Source organism: Macaca thibetana, chromosome 13 (assembly GCF_024542745.1).
Source record: "Macaca thibetana thibetana isolate TM-01 chromosome 13, ASM2454274v1, whole genome shotgun sequence".
Classification (NCBI taxonomy): domain Eukaryota; kingdom Metazoa; phylum Chordata; class Mammalia; order Primates; family Cercopithecidae; genus Macaca; species Macaca thibetana.
The window spans coordinates 100223635-100245583 of NC_065590.1; the positions used below are offsets into that span (position 1 = coordinate 100223635).

General features: G+C 40.4%; 1 protein-coding gene and 1 long non-coding RNA gene across 2 annotated transcripts in view; one reads left to right on the forward strand and one right to left on the reverse strand.

Moving 5' to 3' along the window:
• Positions 1 to 9230, forward strand: part of LOC126934177 (uncharacterized) — a 31053-nt gene extending 21823 nt beyond the window's left edge. Inside the window, exon 3 of the long non-coding RNA XR_007718861.1 lies at positions 8867 to 9230. This is a non-coding gene — a long non-coding RNA (uncharacterized LOC126934177). The remainder of the gene's footprint in view (positions 1 to 8866) is intronic.
• The window catches only part of RSAD2 (radical S-adenosyl methionine domain containing 2), a 29048-nt gene that overhangs the window by 2928 nt on the left and 4171 nt on the right, over positions 1 to 21949 (reverse strand). Inside the window, exons 2-5 of the mRNA XM_050754703.1 lie at positions 11852 to 12013; positions 8233 to 8462; positions 5077 to 5226; positions 1717 to 1749 (exon numbers count right to left, since the gene is read on the reverse strand). Coding sequence (XP_050610660.1) covers positions 1717 to 1749; positions 5077 to 5226; positions 8233 to 8462; positions 11852 to 12013 — 575 coding nt within the window. The remainder of the gene's footprint in view (positions 1 to 1716; positions 1750 to 5076; positions 5227 to 8232; positions 8463 to 11851; positions 12014 to 21949) is intronic.

Consider the following 21949-nt stretch of genomic DNA (forward strand, 5'->3'; position numbering starts at 1 on the left):
AGATTTTAAATTGGAGGGAATGGTATCATAAAAGCACAGAAGTGTGATATAGCATGATGTACTGGGGAAATTGGAGGTAGACGGTATTTCTGGAATAGAAACGATGTGCATGTATAAAGTGCATGCATGTACACACGTAAATATTAATAAAGGCTTGTTTTGAGAAAGGGAGAGAGGATGTAAAGAAAGGCGCTGCTGAAGCAGGCAGGTGCCAGATCAACAAGAGTCTTCTATGACCTGCTAAGGCTCTTTGTTTTAATCTTATTCCATCCATTTTCATTTGTTTTATTCTGTCCTAGACTACTCTGTAGGCAGAAATGATTTCTTCACACTCCTTACGACCTACACTGAGTGTTTCATAGGAGCACAAGTAATACTTGTTGAAGCAAAATGTTATTCAATTGGTAAAAGCAAATTTTGGTTCAACTATGTGTTTTCCAAATATGTGGAGACCAGCTAGTTTGCTGAGGGATGCTGGTCAAAATCCCTAGTCAATCATAATAATTTCCACTCCAAAAATAAATTGTTTGAATTTTCCTCTCTACCTTGGACCCAGAAACTGAGTATTTTCCTTATCACCTTTTCCCTTACGCTCTATTAAGAAAGCTTATATTGTTAAGAAATGAAATGGCTATAAACACTGATTGGTTAACTTGAAAATAACAAAATACCAGCTGGGCATGGGGACCCACACCTGGAATCCCAGCATTTAGGGAGGCCCAAGAGTTCAAGACCAGCATGGGCAACATGGCAAAATCCAATCTCTGCAAAAAATACATAAAAATCCAGTTATGTGTGGTAATGCACACCTGCAGTACCAGCTACTTGGGAGGCTGAGGCAGGAGGATCACCTGAGCCCAGGAGGCTGAGGCTGCAGTGAGCCAAGATTGTGCCATTGCCCTCTAGCCTGGATGACACGAAACCCTATCTCAGAAAAAAAAAAAAGAAAAGAAAAGAAAAGAAAACATCAAAAGTGACAGTAAGCATTTCTCCAAAAGACAAATCCAATATAAATATGGAACTCAAGGTGGCTGGAGCTCATTTCTTTAAAATACGTCTTCAAATGGACTTATTTGTCCTTTGCTAGAAAGAGTGGCAAAGGTTATAGATCTAGAAAAAAAAAAGACAGAGGAAAGGGGGAAGTGATTTGTTTTTCAATTTTGAGAAGCACGGGTTTCCCTCTTCCTTTGGAAGGCAGTGGGGGTAGGAATAATATCAGTGGTGTTTGGAGCAGAACCATAAGCCTCTCCTCACCAAAGCCAAAGTTTATCAATCAGAAGACAAACTGGCTGTGTCTGGTTTCTCCAAGATAATGAGAAGAGTGATATGGCCTTCCTCCAAAGTAGGCTGGATGCTGTATCTCAGGAGAGCCTCCAGCCCAGGACTACGTAACAGACGACTTTGTTGTGTGTGATAACAGGTTCCATGTGACATCCACGGAAGCATAGCTATATGGCAGACAATATCACGTGGTGCTCAGTGCAAATCAATGCTGGGACCTGGGTTCAAGCATGTGCTGTTCCAGTGTTTAGCTTCACGTTTGACCCTGAGAAGTGAGGGCTCTAGCATAATCGTAATCACTGACCGTCAAACTGTGAAGTGCTAATTAAGAAGGACAAATAGGTACTAGATAATTATGCTTATGGAACTCAACTCTGCCACTGCTGCTAATTAATTAATTAAGTGATAATTTTATAACTCATTGGAAATACTCACATATTCATCCAGAATAAGGTAGGAGTCTTTCATCTGCAAAGGAGAAGTTAATACAAATTTAGTTTCAGGTGCATTTCTCAGTATGTGAGCTCAACTGTCCACCTGGAGTGTTTGCGTTGTTATTATTTTGGATCCAGCATTTCTCATTTCTTGAGTTGCCTTTGGCATGGCCCTCGCAAGACAAGGCTCTGTTTGTGTGCATTCGGTTTCCAACAGATCACAGCAGGCCTGGATTCTCTGCTCTTTGCTGAAAAGGTCAAACATTAGAACCTTCCTCCTGAAGGCTTCCCTGACAGTGAACTCCAAGGCAATTTCCCCATCCCTTCACACGTTTGGAGAGCCCTTTTCTTCTTTACATGGTATTTCCAATGACTCTGTCCACCATGTATCTGATTTCCCCCTTTTCAATTTATAGAGCAGAACTCTCTTGAATGCTACTTTTGGGAGCTAAAAGGTGGATTTACCTGAGGATTCTAATATTACCCTAACATGACTTGTCAATAGTTATGCCCTCTATACATATAGAGAAGCTGTACCTGTACTGCTGATGGGAAGGCATTCCTTCTATCCCTATCCTTGTAGATAGGGGTCTGCAAAATTGTTTTCTGTAAAGGGCCAGATGGCAAATATTTTCTGCTTAGCAGGCCACACAGTCTGTCACAACTAATCAACTGTGCTTTGCAGCCCAAAAGCCACCACAGATGATACATAAGAAAAATAGCTTGGCTGAGCTCCTCTGAAACTTAATTTATGGGCCCAGAAAAACAGCTTTTACATAATGTTCACAGGTCATAAATACGATTCTTGTTTTAATGTTTTCCCTTATCAACTCTTAACTTGCATCCTGTACTACAACAGGCGGCAGGCCAGACCCGTCCCTGGGGCCAGCGTTTGCCAACTCCTCTGCAGGGGTAGGAGCAGACCTGCTATTGAATGTCTAGTGGGGTACCAGTAGCATTAGCATCATCTGGGAACTAGTTCCAGGTGCAGAGTGGTGGGCCCACCTCAGACCCACTGAGTAAGGGTCTGCCCTTTCACAAGATCCAGGTGATTTGATGAAGTTTGAAACAAACTGGCTAAAAGGTTCGTGGGCTTTGGGGTCATCAAAATTCAGATTTTGACCCTGATACAAGTCTGGTAAATGAGCACCTACCACTCGGCCTCTTGGTGTATACAACGGAGATGATAAAACCTGGCTCATGAAGCATTAGCGAAAATGGCGATGAGTCAAAGGGATAACAGTCCCTCTTACAAAGGAGGTACTAACCAGATTTTCTATAATGTCATATTAACTATTTAATTAAGATGGAGTTTTAAAATATCAAATAAAATAGTGCATAGAGGAAAACCTCCTCTACCCGCTATCTCTTCTTTTTGATGGTAATCCTGTCCGCCATTCCGGGATTTTCTTATTCGTGTTCACTTCAACATGACCTTTTAAACTTGAACATTTACCTAGAGCCTCAGAAGTCTAAAACATAAGGAATGAATGTCTGCTCTTTGAGTTCCTAGCATTACTTAAGCATATGGGGTAGATTTTCCTGTATGTGTATTTTTGGATGGCAGATGGAGAAGCTGTTTTTAAAATAATAAAGCTAATACTTAAGTTACAAAATTTTAAAGTTCAAAAAGTTAAAAAGGTGAATAAAACGACTCATAATTCCACTACTCCAAGATAACCATAGGAATATGTAGACATGCACTATTTTTTACACATTAGGCTTAAACCTCAAATTAATTTTGCATACTGTTTTTTATCTGTACCTACTATTATATTATCAGAATTTCTCTTTGTCACTTAAAAATTTTTGGAATATGCTTGTTAGTCAGTGTAACATTTCACTCTGTGAACCTACAGATTTACTCATCCTCTTTATGCTGAATGACAGGCTATCTTTAATTTTTTTGGTATTCTTCTTTTATTTTTTATTTTTTTGTGAGACTGAGTCTCGCTCTGTTGCCCAGGTTGGACTGCAGTGGCATGGTCTCTGCTCACTGCAAGCTCCAACTCCTGGGTTCACACCATTCTCCTGCCTCAGCCTCCCGAGTAGCTGGGACTACAGGCACCCGCCACCACGCCTGGCTAAATTTTTGTATTTTTAGTAGAGACGGGGTTTCACCATGTTAGCAAGGATGGTCTCGATATCCTGACCTCGTGATCTACCCGCCTCGGCCTCTCAACGTGCTGGGATTACAGGCGTGAGCCACCGTGCCCAGCCAGTATTATTCTTAATACTGCAGTAACATATCTTCACATAAATACTTCTCTACATCTGTGAATATTTCATGTTTTAAGGTAGAATTTCTAAATTCAAATATGTGGCTATTTTAAAGGTTATAAAGTTAGCAATTCGTTTTCTAGGAACGTTGCAATAATTTATACTGTTGCTAACAACATGAACTTGCCTCTTACTGTAACTTTATGCTTCATGTTTTATTTTGTATTTCTTTGAATATAGACAATATCAAATGCCCTTAAAATATTTATTCACCATTTGTTTTTCTTCTGTAAACTATTTATGTCCATTGCATGTTTTGCTTTTTTGGTGTTAATAGATTACTGATTTAAATAACTTTTTATATATAATACTTTATACTATTCAGTATAACATGTTAACATATTTCACTTTTAATTTTATGACATGTATGACATATATTTTTAATTTTATGGATTCAATTATACTATCAATTTTTTTTAAAGTTTGTATCTTTCATTAATAACGAGGTTCCTTATTAATGGATTTTTTTCTGTAGCTTCTGAGAACACATCTTTAGATCCCCTGCTTCTAGTAATACCTGAGAGTTCCACAGTGTAGACATGCTTTGGCCAACCTTGTTTTATCTGTGTATGAAATTTGTGCTAATAGGATAGATCCAATTGTCATTCCATTAGAAAACTAAACAGGAAACATTTCTTCTATATTCTATGCAACATAACAAAATTATACATAGAGATTATTCAGCTAAATAAAGTGATAATGTTGATATCAATAGAGTGGTATTCGTTAGTTCTTTCTATGTCTAGGGGCTATGTCATACATGTATGACACATAGGGACCTTATACATATATGAATCATATATAAAGAATATCTACATGAATCTATGTACAATTGTATCGTCTGCAAAGTACCACTGTATCCATCATGGATAGAGAAGCTGAAGCTCTCTAAAGACCCTGCAGCTGGGAGGTGGCAGAGCCAATGGCAGCCCTCAGCCCGATCTGCCCTGACATGGCACTCCTGCCATTTCTCACCACGAACCCTTTAAAATAACGATGTGTGGGACCCTTGGCTGAGAGACTTCCCTTTTGGGAGTCAGTCTGAATGTATGATGATAAAACAACTTTTGCTTTATACAACCTTCTGGTTAGATTCAGGCACCAAACAGGACACTTCTTTGTGGCGCTCCAAGAATCTTTCAAATTCTTCATCACCAATAACAAATCTTTCTGCTTCCCTTAGAGCATCTTCTCCACAATTCTCACCCTCAATTAAGAGGCACTGGAACACCTGAAAGGCAATGGTAGCATTTGCTTTGCAGAGAGCTTCCATTATGTTTTCCCCCAAACCTCACTCCCCTTTTACAAGCTTTATTTCTTCTGAGTAAAGAAGACTCTATGAGCTGAGGAACATTCTAGAGAAATATTACTTTGTGGAAATGAAAGCTAGCCCTGAAATTTAGGAATATGCTGTTAGAAGCACAAACATCCTTAAAATATAAACTTTCAAAAACTTGTCTAGATTATGTTTGATTGAGTCTTATAATATTTTCTGACAACAAAATAATGGGTATTTATTGAAAAAATATAAACTATAAAAGAGCATAAAAAATAAATCACGTGTAATCCCATAACCAAGAAAAACACATTTTAAAAACATTGTTTTCTCTGCTGATTTTTTATAAAAGCCTCTAGTGTATGTCTGTTTTTCACTTAAAACCTAAGAACAGTTTTTCAAAATCATTAATATTCTCTTTTGACAGTCTTTTAAGTGAACAAATGTGTATGTATGATTGTGTAAAGTGTATTATTCTATACATACTACCATCGTTTGAAAATAAAATTCAGTCCTACAAAAGGCAAGAAGTGAAGAGACTTGCCCAAGGTGACAAAGGGTGACAGCTAACCCAAGACAGAGCCAGGACAAGCCCAGATCTAAAGGGTTTCCATGGAAAGGATTATTCTACACAGAATTTCACTATTATCATCATCTGAACCATTCAGATGCCACTGTAGTCAGATGAGAAGGAATTGTCAACACTTCAATGTTGCCTTTTTTGCTCACTCTTTATTTTCCCTTTCTTTTTTGCTCCTCGGTCTTTTGATATTTGCCTCCACTGTCCCCTTTGCTTTTTGCTTTCATGGTTTCTTCCTTAAAAGACTGTGAGCATCTTGGGAGGGATCATCACCCATCCCCATGCCCCATTCAGGCTCAGGGTATGGAGAGGCCTGGCAGGGAGGGAGTGCCCTTCCATGTAGGTTTGAATCATGAGCAGACTTGACTATCAAAGAAGACATACATCACAGGCATTTTTTCCCAGGGACTTTGACTCCAGAATCAGCCAGCTAGAATGGAAGGGCCTCTGTAGGAGAAAACCAAGCTGTAGGAGCTGAAAGGGGAACAATATTGAGGGCGTGGGATTGGGCATGGAAGAGTAGAAGGAGCTCCCTCCTGCCATGCTGCTGGAGGAAGCCTACAGGTCACAACAAAGCCTCCCAATGAGTAATCGTATGCTCAGTGCTGTTGTCCCGGGGACACGGCTGGTGACACCTTCCAGCCCACAGCCTCATGGTGGAGGAGGCAGCCTCAGGAAACCAGGTTCTGAGTGCAATGTACGATTGGACTAAGAACAGGCACCTGATCCAGGAGCATCAATTTACATCAACTGGAAGCCTGCATATATCAACAATCTGGTTTTCCAAACAGGCAGAAGCTAGCCTTCCACCAAGAGTCAGGATCTTGATGGCAAATCTAGAGTGAATCAGATGAATGGAAGCCGGTGTAGGAGTCAAAATATCTGAGAGAACACCAAGCTTGGGGAAAAAATACTTACACATCTGAAAAAAGGACGCCGAAAGACAGCAATGAGGAAGACAGTAACAGGAAACATGGGGCAGAGGAGAGAGGTGGGGACAGGAGACGGGCAGGCAGGAAAGTCAACGTCTCTAAGGTAGCTTAGCCCTCCCGCTGGAGCCTCTGCCTTCCTGGTGGATCGTGGTCCTGCTTTTCCTATCAGACCTCTCTCTTTAGCTTTTCTCCAGTTCCTTCTACACCTGGAAATGAGGCTGATATTTCATGTCCTTATACATGTAACCAAAAGTTCAAGTTCAACATACCTATTAAAATTTTTTCAAAGTAGCATCTCCAGCTTCCCCTAACCCATTTCCACATATTACAGGACAGCTTCAGGAAAATGATAGAATATCCCTTTCCCTCCTCCCTAACTCTATCTGGAATGCTGACCTGGGATTAAAAGAAATAGCCAAGGCAGCTTTGAAGGAAAACCTGTTCCTTGTGCAGGCAAGCCCTCTAGTCTGGATGTGGCTTTCTTCTTCAGGTCTTTGCTACCTATGAAAATTCTTTCCATTTTTCAGAGCATAGCCAAATGCCTCCTCCTATACGAAGCCTTCCGCTTAAGCTCAGCCTCTTTTGCCATTTCACGGTATGATAGCACACATAGCTTTCTATTATGTGACTTTTCCCACATCTCTTTTTGTGTGTTTGTGCTAGCACTGCGCTCTGCATCTTACCTTTCATTGCATCTATGCTGGGCTCCAGACACAAGCGCTGGATGGCTATACAAGAGTCCCCAGGACTGCTTGTTAGAAATATATGTTTGTGTAAGCCCTCCCTGCTATGCTTGCCTTCACCACAGGCCTTGTTTCAGGACAGCAGGTATGAGGCCCAAGAAACTGCTTTTAAACAGCCTCCTGAGTTGACTCTGACAAGCAGTCAAAGGTAGAAACCTGGGATTTTAGTCATGCATGTCTGCACACGGTGGAGCTGCATATACGGAGTTGGCTTGCATGTGTGTGGACTTCAGGCTTTTAGTAGCTGGTAGTGGTGCCAGCCCTAAAGCATGAATCTGGGAGTAAAGGTCCCATTTTGCTACAACTTGGGGATGACTTTACCCCTAATGTCTTCTAGAAATTCACTGCATCAGAATTTATGAGGAACCTGTATCTGTCCATTCATAAGCCAAGAGTTTTAAAAAGAAATGTAGGCTTTCTATGAACATATTATTCCAAACATTTCCAAGCACTGAGCATATTTTTTTATGTTTATCCTCACAATATTTCCAAAGGAAATCATTTCAAGTCTTCAGAAACGGGAAGTAAGGCAAAGAAAAGTACAGTTTTAAGTCTAACAGAGCTGAAAGACCAAGAATCTGACTTCTGGACTGGCTTGCGAGGTTCAGAGTTCTCTTGTGTCAGTATTATTTTCAGTTTCATTGAAAATAGTCATTCCTGAATGTTTTCTTGAAGGAAATCAGCAAAAGCGACCTTGTGTACTTACTTTCCAGCGGACGGGGTTTAGTGCTTTGATCTGTTCCGTCATGTCCTCTTCCACGTTGAAACGATTAATGACAGAATTTATCTTGAAAGCGACTCTATAATCCCTACACCACGTCCTCAGCTTTTGAAGGTTTTCCACATGGTTCTTCTTTCCTTGGCCACGGCCAATAAGGACATTGACTTCCTCATCAAAGCTGTCACAGGAGACAGCGAGAATGTCCAAATATTCACCTGAGGGAAAATGATCATTTTTAAACTTTTCTATCCAAGCACCAAGCCCCTCAGGCTATTATATCTCTTGTGATAAAATATATGTTGTTTTAATTTTTAAAAAGACACTTTTCCTTATACCCACGAAACTCACTGAGATATGAATTATACTTTCTTCTTATGTCAAATAAACTTGAAAAACTAAATATATATGTAAAATAAGGATGCAAATACTTAGTTGATTATTTGAAAACTCTGCACATGTATATGTGTGAGCACTTACTGACATATTTAAATATATCAGGTTTTTCATTTATTCCTGCATACAAAGTATGTAATTTCTGAGGCAGGTAGATATATTTGGATGCCTATAGACTTATTTATGAACAGTTACAAATTTACTTCTTTTTCTTTCCATCATACAGATAAAATTGCTCTACTGAAGATCCCTAGTATTTTTGCTAAGTTCATCAGCTTCTTCCGGACATCTCCTTAATAGTTGATTCATCATCTAAATATTTAGAAACACTCTATGTGATGTCAATGACAACTGTGTTAGATGCCAAGAAAACCAAGAGAAAGGGAAGCCTGGTGTGGGAATAAAGTGTAAACAGACCCTCCTTGCAACATGGTATGTGAAGAGCTGTGATAGCATGTCATTTCGGGAGTACAGAAAGTGTTCACAATTACCTTCGCTTTGGTTTCCGTCACACTAGTTTCTGCTCCACCTCTCTTATTACCCCTCCAGTTTCCTCTGCTCCTTCATGCCATCCACTTATCTCTTAAGTACAGGCATTCTCGATGGCTGAGTCACTCCTTGCAGTTGATTAAGTCAGAGTTTTCCTAGTTTTGTGACTTTTTAAGAGTTGACTGCTTTTCTTAAAATTACTTTCAAATTATAGAAGCTGGAAATTCCAAAAACTCTTTAAGCAGCTATCCTCTAATATTACAAAAGGAGTCATTTTGACTCCTATTTTGGGCTAATTTTATTTTATCCATATGTAACATATGCCCTCAAAACATCTAGCATAAACCAGAGCCAGAATAAGGCAACTGTCCATGATTTAAAACAACTCGAAACATTCTAAAAATTGATCTCAAATAAATTCCTAATGGCATATCACATTGTGAAAAGGCAAGTCACTGAGCACCTGATCTCCAAACAGACCAGAAATTAAGTTCAAAACCAAAAATGCAGAGACTTATCAGTTATGCAAAAGTCAAGACAAGTCATCTGAGGATCTGTAAGTCAATTGCTATCTTCTGCCCCCCTTCCAACTTTTGCTGTATGTCCATGATAACTATCCTCCTGTTCTCAGCTTTTCCTTGCCAAAGCTCTCGGGAAGAAAGATTTAATGGAGCAGATCTGTTTGCTCAGTCCCTATATCTTTCCAGAACCCGGAACCATGGTGGAATCTGGCCCAACCTCTGCATATATGGCGACTACAATATTCTACGTATCATTGGTGAGGTGTATAAACCTGGGGCAATGGAGCATGTTAAATCAACTTGTCAAGACTTCTCAGGATTGTTTAGCCAGATCCACGACTTCCTTGGTTGCATTGTTGGGGTCCTGAGTTTCAGTTCCAATAGCTGGTTACATAGAAGCATGTGCGTAAATGACCAGCCCTGTATAAAGCCTCAGACTCTAAGACTCAAATGGACCTTCCTATGCAAACACATTCCAACTATGTCCCTGTAGTTCACTGCTAGAGAGAAAGTACAACCTGTGAGGCCTGGGATGGAGAAGGACTCAGGGCCTGTGTCTGGACTCTCTGGACTCTGGTGATATATATATGTCATTACCCTGCTGTTTCTGTTCTGTATCCTTTACTCTAATAAACCCTAGCCATGAGTATAGCTGGCTATTGAGTGTTGGAAGTCCTTCTAGCAAATTACCAAACTTGGCGAGGCAGTGGGGTTCTAAAACAGCTCTCTTCATCCACTCAAGCACATTACCCATCCCTGACCCATTGAGCCAGAGGTGGAAAATTAGCAGCTTATGGGCCAGATAGGCATCTGTATACATTTGTTCCTCACAATGCCTAAAAGTATTTCAAATTATTTACAAATGTTTATAATTGTATATTTTTGATCTATGTTTAATAATTTAAGGATCATCCAAATTATCTTGCTGTACAAAAATCAGTGAAACCTCCTAGCTGGCTCTCCGCCCATGCACTATAGGAATAGGGCACAGTGCTTCCCGTCCTCCAGTCTTTGTGGTTTCCTATTGTCTCCAAGCTGCTGACAGTGACTTTTCTTATATGCTTCTAAATTCACTAATTTATACCACTTTCTCCCACAAGCCTGAGAGATTTGACCTGGACGTGCGGCACTGTCCCTGATCTGAACACCACAAAGACACCCTGGATGACTGATCTTAGAGGAAGGGCATTGGCTGGGTACCCACCCAGAAAATCCCGCCAGGTACTCTCCATCACACTGCTTCCTCAGTTTCTTTTTTCTCTCTCTGAGTATGGTTCCCAAAGTTCACTTTTCAACTCAGACCGCATGTGTGACAAAGTGCCTCCCTTCACTACCGTTTCGGTTTTACACACTGCCTTGTAGGCCTTTCCTGATTCACCTGCACCTGACACCTTGACTCTTCTCTACCTTCTTAACCCTTATCAGATGGACCCTCCAACCCACATCCACAGCGTCCCTCCCCCACAGTCCATGTCCGCACCATCACAGATGGTGTACCAGAGATGTCTCAGCAACATCCTCAACAGATTATAAATGCAGCTTCTCTTGGAAAGACTTCAAGTCTCGAACAGCTCATATAAACAAGAACAGAGAATTTTACTATAACAGGTTACACCTGTTTCCCAACATGACAGTCCATATAAGAAGAGCTAATGTTTTCCAAGCCCTTGCTAAGTTTCAAGCACTGCTCTATGGACATGACATCTGCTGAAAACTGCGAGGAATCTCAGCAGACTTAGAATTCAGCGGTTCTTAATTCTGGCTACACGGTAGAATCCCTTGGAGCTCCCCATATTGGCCAATCCACACACCACGAGGTTCTGATACAATTAGTCTATGGATCCAGTCCAGTCCCAACAGAGATATTTTATTACAAAGCTGTCAAATGTGTTAATTTTCCTACCTAGTGTCTAAACTAAGGCCATAGATCTTGTATTTGCTAAATTGCAATGTACAAGATAGTCATCTCAGTAATAAGGTCTATTATCTAACTTGCCAAACTTGTTTACTGAGAGCCCTAAGGAAGTAAAACTGCCATAATGCCGTGCACAGCTTGAAAAGCGATTATAGAGTTAGCAAGATTAGTTTTTCCTCCCTTCCAGTTCTCCTCAGCAGGTCTGGCTGAAGGCCCAGGATGGAAGGAAATACAAGAACCAACAATAACAACAGCAGTAAGGAGAGTGCCATCCCATGAAGCACACCATAATTCTGGAACCACCTCTCCCGGATCAGGCTTCCATTGCTCACGATGCTCACGCTGGGCAGCTGCAGCTCTGTTTTGCAGAACTTCACCAACTTGCCCAGGTATTCTCCCCGGTCGTGAAGAAATGGCTCTCCACCTGAAAAGTTGATCTTCTCCATACCTGTGCAAGGTGATACATGAATTTTACCACTTCACAAATATACATTATTATTTTAATAGCAAAAGTAATATTTTCTCAATGTAAAAAAAAGAAATAAAATTTTCTCATTATCTTCCCCTCCCCTAACCCTAGTTCTCAACACCAATCCCACCCAATGGGAATAGCGTATGTTTAATTCGGGGTCTAAACAGGGATGCAGGGAATTGGTTACACAGATGAACAGAATTGCTCAGACACCAAAGGGTACAATGAGGCAGCACCAGGATTTGCAAAGCAGAAAGCCATATCCCTGCCATGTGGCGTGACTGTCCACAGGCCAGCTGCCAGCCTGGGAATAACACTCGTCCTCACTCTGCGTTTCCCATCCCCACTCCTTGTCCTGGATTCCGTGTCGCCCTCTCTCTTGGGCTACTCCCTTATTTTAGAAAATCCCTTTACAGGCTTCCTGAAAAAAATGTAAAAGCAGGAATCTGGAACTTATATTACTGGAATATTGGAGTTTCTAAATTTAACTACTATTTTCTTATCATCTTCCTTTCTATATCTATCCTGATTTTTTGGTCTCATTTTGGCAAGACTTTGCCTTTTCGTCTTTCTATTAAGATTTTAATTTTAGAAACCCCATTTTTAGTTCCCCAGACACTTCCATATTCTGACTATTCCTTTCCAGGCATTCTATTCTTGTTTCATATATGCAATTCTTTCTCTTATCTCTCTGCAATTACTAGTTATAGTTTTTTTTGGAAGTTTTCTTCTTCCTACATCCTCTCTGGGTATTTGTTTTGGTGTCTGCCTTTTCTTTTGATGTTTTTATTTGTTCATTTAAATTTCAGTGTGGCACAAAATAAGTGAATGGAATTTATGTGATGAAGGGAGGGGCTGGTCCAAAGGAGGGTTTCACTAGAGAGAGACAGAGAGGTAAACCGGTTTATTCACAGAAAAACCTCCAACTGCTAATATCCTTGGTCTTTACTTTGGGGTCATTTTGTTTTCTCAGAGAAGAACATCTGTCTCTTGCATGTGTTACACACCCACCTGCCTGCATTCTAGGAGGATGGAGTCTATGCGTTACACATCCACCTGCCTGCATTCTAGGAGGATGGGGTCTACGTTTACACATCTGCCTGCCTGTGTTCTAGGAGGATGGGCTTGTGCGTTATACAGCCACCTGCCTGCATTCTAGGAGGATGGATCTATGCGTTACACACCTGCCTGCCTGCATTCTAGGAAGATGGGCCTTTGTGCCATACACCTGCCAGTCTGCGTTCTAGAAGGACAGGCCGATGCGTCATACACCTGCCTGCCTGCATTCTAGGAGAGTGAGCCTGTGCAAACCTCTTTTTGGTCTCTCTTAATCTGTATCTGGTCTCACCATACATCACCCAAGGTAATATGGTTAAAGCTTTCAACCCTTAAATAACCCATGGGGAAGGAATTATTATCTGGTTTTTAGTGCAAGAATTGAAGCCAAGAAAGGTTAAACAACTTGCTGAAGATCATAAGACAAGAGAAAAGTAGAGCTAAGGTACATGCCTAGATCCAAAGCCTGGAGTCTTTATAAGTAGAGAAGTCTCCAGGCTGGTGTGCCTGGAACAGTTTTGGTTTATAGTAAACAAAACAGTATCTGTGAGTTTTAGTGCCCCCTTTCACGCTCAGACGTCTCTATGATTGGACAGTGAGACATTATACCACCTATTTATGATCCATCATGCTGGGAGGCAGCTTGAGTGACGCTCATTATAACCCGAAAACCAAATAAAACATAATTACCTAAGTAGTGTGGTGACGTAGTGGCAGATAAACTGTAGAAAGTAAGACAAGGGCCTGGCCAGTGGCACAGAACTGCTAACAATTTTGAGGACTATATTTAGAAGGGATGGAAGAATAAGGAAATGGAAGGAATAGAATTTAGAGGCATAGTTAAGATCTTAGACAAGGAGTAATTGATTTACAATAGTGTTAACATGCACGAGTGATCATATTATAGCCCAGATCTGATGCTCATTATTTTTAATTCTATTCAGTCTTTCTGAATAGAATTTCAAAACAGTTTAAAAGCCAGAAAAGTAAATAGTATATTTTAGAAGCATCTTTAGCCAGAATAGTAAATTTTAATTTTAAATACAATATATAAAATATATATTAAAATTTAAATTTCAATGTAAATGTAAACCTTTAATTACCACTGACAGAGCAGGAACATCATCATCTCAGACAAACACCACCACTTCAAGTTCCAGCTCCCTTTCTAGCCTTATGCATTTTAAGGAAGTCACTTCTCTTCTAACTACAAGCAGCCAGAAAGAGCAGACAGTAAAACACAGATAAGACAGCTCGGGCACAGAGGGAGGTTGAGGGAAGTCTCTTAGGTAACTGCCAAACTTCATTCTCATACAATGGGCCCCAGTAAAACAGTGGGCCTTAATAAGCACATTCGTTTCTCTTCAGTGCTCTAAGATAGGGAAGCTAAAAGCAGATTCAGGGTGGGTATGCCTGCAGCTGCAGGAAGATGTATGGTAACAGACACACAACTCTCCTTCCCAGATAAACACAACAAAGAGAAACAGAAGCAGTCCAAGCCTCTAATAAACTTTCCCACCCTAAATCCTTAAAACTCTTGGTCTGTAAGAGAATGGGCTCTGACCTAACTCAGCCACAAGCCCCTATCAGGTTTGTTTTCTCTAAAATAAACCTGTCCTTGACTGTGGAGCCACCTTTTGTGATTCTTTCCTCTTTCTTTAATTCCTACATCCAAAAAAATAGGTTTCCTCCATTACGTAGAAATCTCTCTTACAGGAAAATACAACCTACATTATCCTGTAAGCATTTCAATTAACTTTGGTTTTATTTACTTAAAACAAGAGGATATAATATAAAAGTATTAATTATAACTATTAATAATTTATCTTTGGTGGGGCGGAGCAAGATGGCCGAATAGGAACAGCTCCAGTCTCCAACTCCCAGCGCGAGCGACACAGAAGACCGGTGATTTCTGCATTTTCAACTGAGGTACTGGGTTCATCTCACTGGGGAGTCCCGGACGATTGGTGCTGGTCAGCTGCTGCAGCCCGACCAGCGAGAGCTGAAGCAGGGCGAGGCATCGCCTCACCTGGGAAGCGCAAGGGGGAAGGGAATCCCTTTTCCTAGCCAGGGGAACTGAGACACACAACACCTGGAAAATCGGGTAACTCCCACCCCAATACTGCGCTTTAAGCAAACAGGCACACCAGGAGATCATATCCCACACCTGGCCGGGAGGGTCCCACGCCCACGGAGCCTCCCTCATTGCTAGCACAGCAGTCTGTGATCTACCGGCAAGGCAGCAGCGAGGCTGGGGGAGGGGCGCCCGCCATTGCTGAGGCTTAAGTAGGTAAACAAAGCTGCTGGGAAGCTCGAACTGGGTGGAGCTCACAGCAGCTCAAGGAAACCTGCCTGTCTCTGTAGACTCCACCTCTGGGGACAGGGCACAGTAAACAATAACAAACACAGCAGAAGCCTCTGCAGACGCAAACGACTCTGTCTGACAGCTTTGAAGAGAGCAGTGCATCTCCCAACACGGAGGTTGAGATCTGAGAAGGGACAGACTCCCTGCTCAAGTGGGTCCCTGACCTCTGAGTAGCCTAACTGGGAGACATCCCCCACTAGGGGCAGTCTGACACCCCACACCTCACAGGGTGGAGTACACCCCTGAGAGGAAGCTTCCAAAGCAAGAATCAGACAAGTACACTCGCTGTTCAGAAATATTCTATCTTCTGCAGCCTCTGCTGCTGATACCCAGGCAAACAGGGTCTGGAGTGGACCTCAAGCAATCTCCAACAGACCTACAGCTGAGGGTCCTGACTGTTAGAAGGAAAACTATCAAACAGGAAGGACACCTACACCAAAACCCCATCAGTACATCACCATCATCAAAGACCAGAGGCAGATAAAACCACAAAGATGGGGAAAAGGCAGGGCAGAAAAGCTGGAAATTCAAAAAATAAGAGTGCATCTCCCCCGGCAAAGGAGGGCAGCTCATCGCCAGCAACGGATCAAAGCTGGACGGAGAATGACTTTGACGAGATGAGAGAAGAAGGCTTCAGTCCATCAAATTTCTCAGAGCTAAAGGAGGAATTATGTACCCAGCGTAAAGAAACTAAAAATCTTGAAAAAAAAGTGGAAGAATTGATGGCTAGAGTAATTAATGCAGAGAAGGTCATAAACGAAATGAAAGAGATGAAAACCATGACACGAGAAATACGTGACAAATGCACAAGTTTCAGTAACCGACTCGATCAACTGGAAGAAAGAGTATCAGCAATTGAGGATCAAATGAATGAAATGAAGCGAGAAGAGAAACCAAAAGAAAAAAGAAGAAAAAGAAATGAACAAAGCCTGCAAGAAGTATGGGATTATGTAAAAAGACCAAATCTACGTCTGATTGGGGTGCCTGAAAGTGAGGGGGAAAATGGAACCAAGTTGGAAAACACTCTTCAGGATATCATCCAGGAGAACTTCCCCAACCTAGTAGGGCAGGCCAACATTCAAATCCAGGAAATACAGAGAACGCCACAAAGATACTCCTCGAGAGAAGAGCAACTCCAAGACACATAATTGCCAGATTCACCAAAGTTGAAATGAAGGAAAAAATCTTAAGGGCAGCCAGAGAGAAAGGTCGGGTTACCCACAAAGGGAAGCCCATCAGACTAACAGCAGATCTCTCGGCAGAAATTCTACAAGCCAGAAGAGAGTGGGGGCCAATATTCAACATTCTTAAAGAAAAGAATTTTAAACCCAGAATTTCATATCCAGCCAAACTAAGTTTCATAAGTGAAGGAGAAATAAAATCCTTTACAGATAAGCAAATGCTTAGAGATTTTGTCACCACTAGGCCTGCCTTACAAGAGACCCTGAAGGAAGCACTAAACATGGAAAGGAACAACCGGTACCAGCCATTGCAAAAACATGCCAAAATGTAAAGACCATCGAGGCTAGGAAGAAACTGCATCAACTAACGAGCAAAATAACCAGTTAATATCATAATGGCAGGATCAAGTTCACACATAACAATCTTAACCTTAAATGTAAATGGACTAAATGCTCCAATTAAAAGACACAGACTGGCAAACTGGATAAAGAGTCAAGACCCATCAGTCTGCTGTATTCAGGAGACCCATCTCACACGCAGAGACATACATAGGCTCAAAATAAAGGGATGGAGGAAGATTTACCAAGCAAATGGAGAACAAAAAAAAGCAGGGGTTGCAATACTAGTCTCTGATAAAACAGACTTTAAACCATCAAAGATCAAAAGAGACAAAGAAGGCCATTACATAATGGTAAAGGGATCAATTCAACAGGAAGAGCTAACTATCCTAAATATATATGCACCCAATACAGGAGCACCCAGATTCATCAAGCAAGTCCTTAGAGACTTACAAAGAGACTTAGACTCCCATACAATAATAATGGGAGACTTCAACACTCCACTGTCAACATTAGACAGATCAACGAGATAGAAAGTTAACAAGGATATCCAGGAATTGAACTCATCTCTGCAGCAAGCAGACCTAATAGACATCTATAGAAACTCTCCACCCCAAATCAACAGAATATACATTCTTCTCAGCACCACATCGTACTTACTCCAAAATTGACCACGTAATTGGAAGTAAAGCACTCCTCAGCAAATGTACAAGAACAGAAATTATAACAAACTGTCTCTCAGACCACAGTGCAATCAAACTAGAACTCAGGACTAAGAAACTCAATCAAAACCGCTCAACTACATGGAAACTGAACAACCTGCTCCTGAATGACTACTGGATACATAACGAAATGACGGCAGAAATAAAGATGTTCTTTGAAACCAATGAGAACAAAGATACAACATACCAGAATCTCTGGGACACATTTAAAGCAGTGTGTAGAGGGAAATTTATAGCACTAAATGCCCACAAGAGAAAGCAGGAAAGATCTAAAATTGACACTCTAACATCGCAATTAAAAGAACTAGAGAAGCAAGAGCAAACACATTCGAAAGCTAGCAGAAGGCAAGAAATAACTAAGATCAGAGCAGAACTGAAGGAGATAGAGACACAAAAAACCCTCCAAAAAATCAATGAATCCAGGAGTTGGTTTTTTGAAAAGATCAACAAAATTGACAGACCACTAGCAAGACTAATAAAGAAGAAAAGAGAGAAGAATCAAATCGACGCAATTAAAAATGATAAAGGGGATATCACCACCGACCCCACAGAAATACAAACTACCATCAGAGAATACTATAAACACCTCTACGCAAATAAACTGGAAAATCTAGAAGAAATGGATAATTTCCTGGACACTTACACTCTTCCAAGACTAAACCAGGAAGAAGTTGAATCCCTGAATAGACCAATAGCAGGCTCTGAAATTGAGGCAATAATTAATAGCCTACCAACCAAAAAAAGTCCAGGACCAGATGGATTCACAGCTGAATTCTACCAGAGGTACAAGGAGGAGTTGGTACCATTCCTTCTGAAACTATTCCAATCAATAGAAAAAGAGGGAATCCTCCCTAACTCATTTTATGAGGCCAACATCATCCTGATACCAAAGCCTGGCAGAGACACAACTAAAATAGAGAATTTTAGACCAATATCCCTGATGAACATCGATGCAAAAATCCTCAATAAAATACTGGCAAACCGGATTCAGCAACACATCAAAAAGCTTATCCACCATGATCAAGTGGGCTTCATCCCTGGGATGCAAGGCTGGTTCAACATTCGCAAATCAATAAACATAATCCAGCATATAAACAGAACCAAAGACAAGAACCACATGATTATCTCAATAGATGCAGAAAAGGCTTTTGACAAAATTCAACAGCCCTTCATGCTAAAAACACTCAATAAATTCGGTATTGATGGAACGTACCTCAAAATAATAAGAGCTATTTATGACAAACCCATAGCCAATATCATACTGAATGGGCAAAAACTGGAAAAATTCCCTTTGAAAACTGGCACAAGACAGGGATGCCCTCTCTCACCACTCCTATTCAACATAGTGTTGGAAGTTCTGGCTAGGGCAATTAGGCAAGAGAAAGAAATCAAGGGTATTCAGTTAGGAAAAGAAGAAGTCAAATTGTCCCTCTTTGCAGATGACATGATTGTATATTTAGAAAACCCCATTGTCTCAGCCTAAAATCTCCTTAAGCTGATAAGCAACTTCAGCAAAGTCTCAGGATACAAAATTAATGTGCAAAAATCACAAGCATTCATATACACCAGTAACAGACAAACAGAGAGCCAAATCAGGAATGAACTTCCATTCACAATTGCTTCAAAGAGAATAAAATACCTAGGAATCCAACTTACAAGGGATGTAAAGGACCTCTTCAAGGAGAACTACAAACCACTGCTCAGTGAAATCAAAGAGGACACAAACAAATGGAAGAACATACCATGCTCATGGATAGGAAGAATCAATATCGTGAAAATGGCCATACTGCCCAAGGTAATTTATAGATTCAATGCCATCCCCATCAAGCTACCAATGAGTTTCTTCACAGAATTGGAAAAAACTGCTTTAAAGTTCATATGGAACCAAAAAAGAGCCCGCATCTCCAAGACAATCCTAAGTCAAAAGAACAAAGCTGGAGGCATCACGCTACCTGACTTCAAACTATACTACAAGGCTACAGTCACCAAAACAGCATGGTACTGGTACCAAAACAGAGATATAGACCAATGGAACAGAACAGAGTCCTCAGAAATAATACCACACATCTACAGCCATCTGATCTTTGACAAACCTGACAAAAACAAGAAATGGGGAAAGGATTCCCTATTTAATAAATGGTGCTGGGAAAATTGGCTAGCCATAAGTAGAAAGCTGAAACTGGATCCTTTCCTTACTCCTTATACGAAAATTAATTCAAGATGGATTAGAGACTTAAATGTTAGACCTAATACCATAAAAATCCTAGAGGAAAACCTAGGTAGTACCATTCAGGACATAGGCATGGGCAAAGACTTCATGTCTAAAACACCAAAAGCAACAGCAGCAAAAGCCAAAATTGACAAATGGGATCTAATTAAACTAAAAGAGCTTCTGCACAGCAAAAGAAACTACCATCAGAGTGAACAGGCAACCTACAGAATGGGAGAAAATTTTTGCAATCTACTCATCTGACAAAGGGCTAATATCCAGAACCTACAAAGAACTCAAACAAATTTACAAGAAAAAAACAAACAACCCCATCAAAAAGTGGGCAAAGGATATGAACAGACATTTCTCAAAAGAAGACATTCATACAGCCAACAGACACATGAAAAAATGCTCATCATCACTGGCCATCAGAGAAATGCAAATCAAAACCACAATGAGATACCATCTCACACCAGTTAGAATGGCGATCATTAAAAAGTCAGGAAACAATGGGTGCTGGAGAGGATGTGGAGAAATAGGAACGCTTTTACACTGTTGGTGGGATTGTAAACTAGTTCAACCATTATGGAAAACAGTATGGCGATTCCTCAAGGATCTAGAACTAGATGTACCATATGACCCAGCCATCCCATTACTGGGTATATACCCAAAGGATTATAAATTATGCTGCTATAAAGACACATGCACACGTATGTTTATTGCAGCACTATTCACAATAGCAAAGACTTGGAATCAACCCAAATGTCCATCAGTGACAGATTGGATTAAGAAAATGTGGCACATATACACCATGGAATACTATGCAGCCATAAAAAAGGATGAGTTTGTGTCCTTTGTAGGGACATGGATGCAGCTGGAAACCATCATTCTTAGCAAACTATCACAAGAACAGAAAACCAAACACCGCATGTTCTCACTCATAGGTGGGAACTGAACAATGAGATCACTTGGACTCAGGAAGGGGAACATCACACACCGGGGCCTATCATGGGGAGCGGGGAGGGGGAGGGATTGCATTGGGAGTTATACCTGATGTAAATGACGAGTTGATGGGTGCAGCACACCAACATGGCACAAGTATACATATGTAACAAACCTGCACGTTATGCACATGTACCCTACAACTTAAAGTATAATAATAATAAATAAATTAAAAAAAAAAAAAAAAGAAAAATGCTGCAGTGAGTATGGGTGTGCAAATATCTCTGAGGCCCTGCTTTTAATTCTTTTAGGTATATACCCAGAAGTAGAGTTACTGAATCATATGGTAATTCTATTTTTAATTTTTTTGAGGAACTGCAATACAGTTTTCCATAATGGCTGTACCGTTTTTTATTCCCATCAACAGTGCACAGGCTTCTAATTTCTCTACATTCTTACCAACACTTGTTATTTTCTGTATTCTTAAAATATACTGTCCATCCTAAAATATGAAGTGATGTGAAGTGGTATCTTATCGTAGTTTTGATTTGCATTTCCCTAGGTGATTAGAAATGTTGAAAATCTTTTCATATTCTTAATTTCATTTGTATATCTGTTTTGAAGAAATGTCTTTTCAAGTCCATTGCTCATATTTTAATTACATTGTTTTTTGTTGTTGAATTGGAGAATTTTTTAAAATATAATTCATATAATTATCCCATTTCAGATATGTGACTTGCAAGTATTTTCTCCCATTCCTTGGGTTACCTTTTCATTCTGTTGATAATGTACTTTAATAAACACAACTGTTTATTTTGATTAAAAAAAATTATCTTTTATGACACAATACATGAACATTCACTTGTTTGTGCCTTGTACCAACTTTTGAGATTGGTTTATCAGTTATCATTATTATCTAAAGATAATTTTAAAGATTATGGAACTGATACTCAGAAAAGCTAAATGTCTTGACAAGTCTAGAAAATGTTAGAGCAGAAACTCAAACCCTGGCCTTCTGAATGAAAGTCGAAATTTCACTCGACATGTCTCCTTATTCACTCACTCATGCATTCATTCATTTATCTAAAACATTTCTTA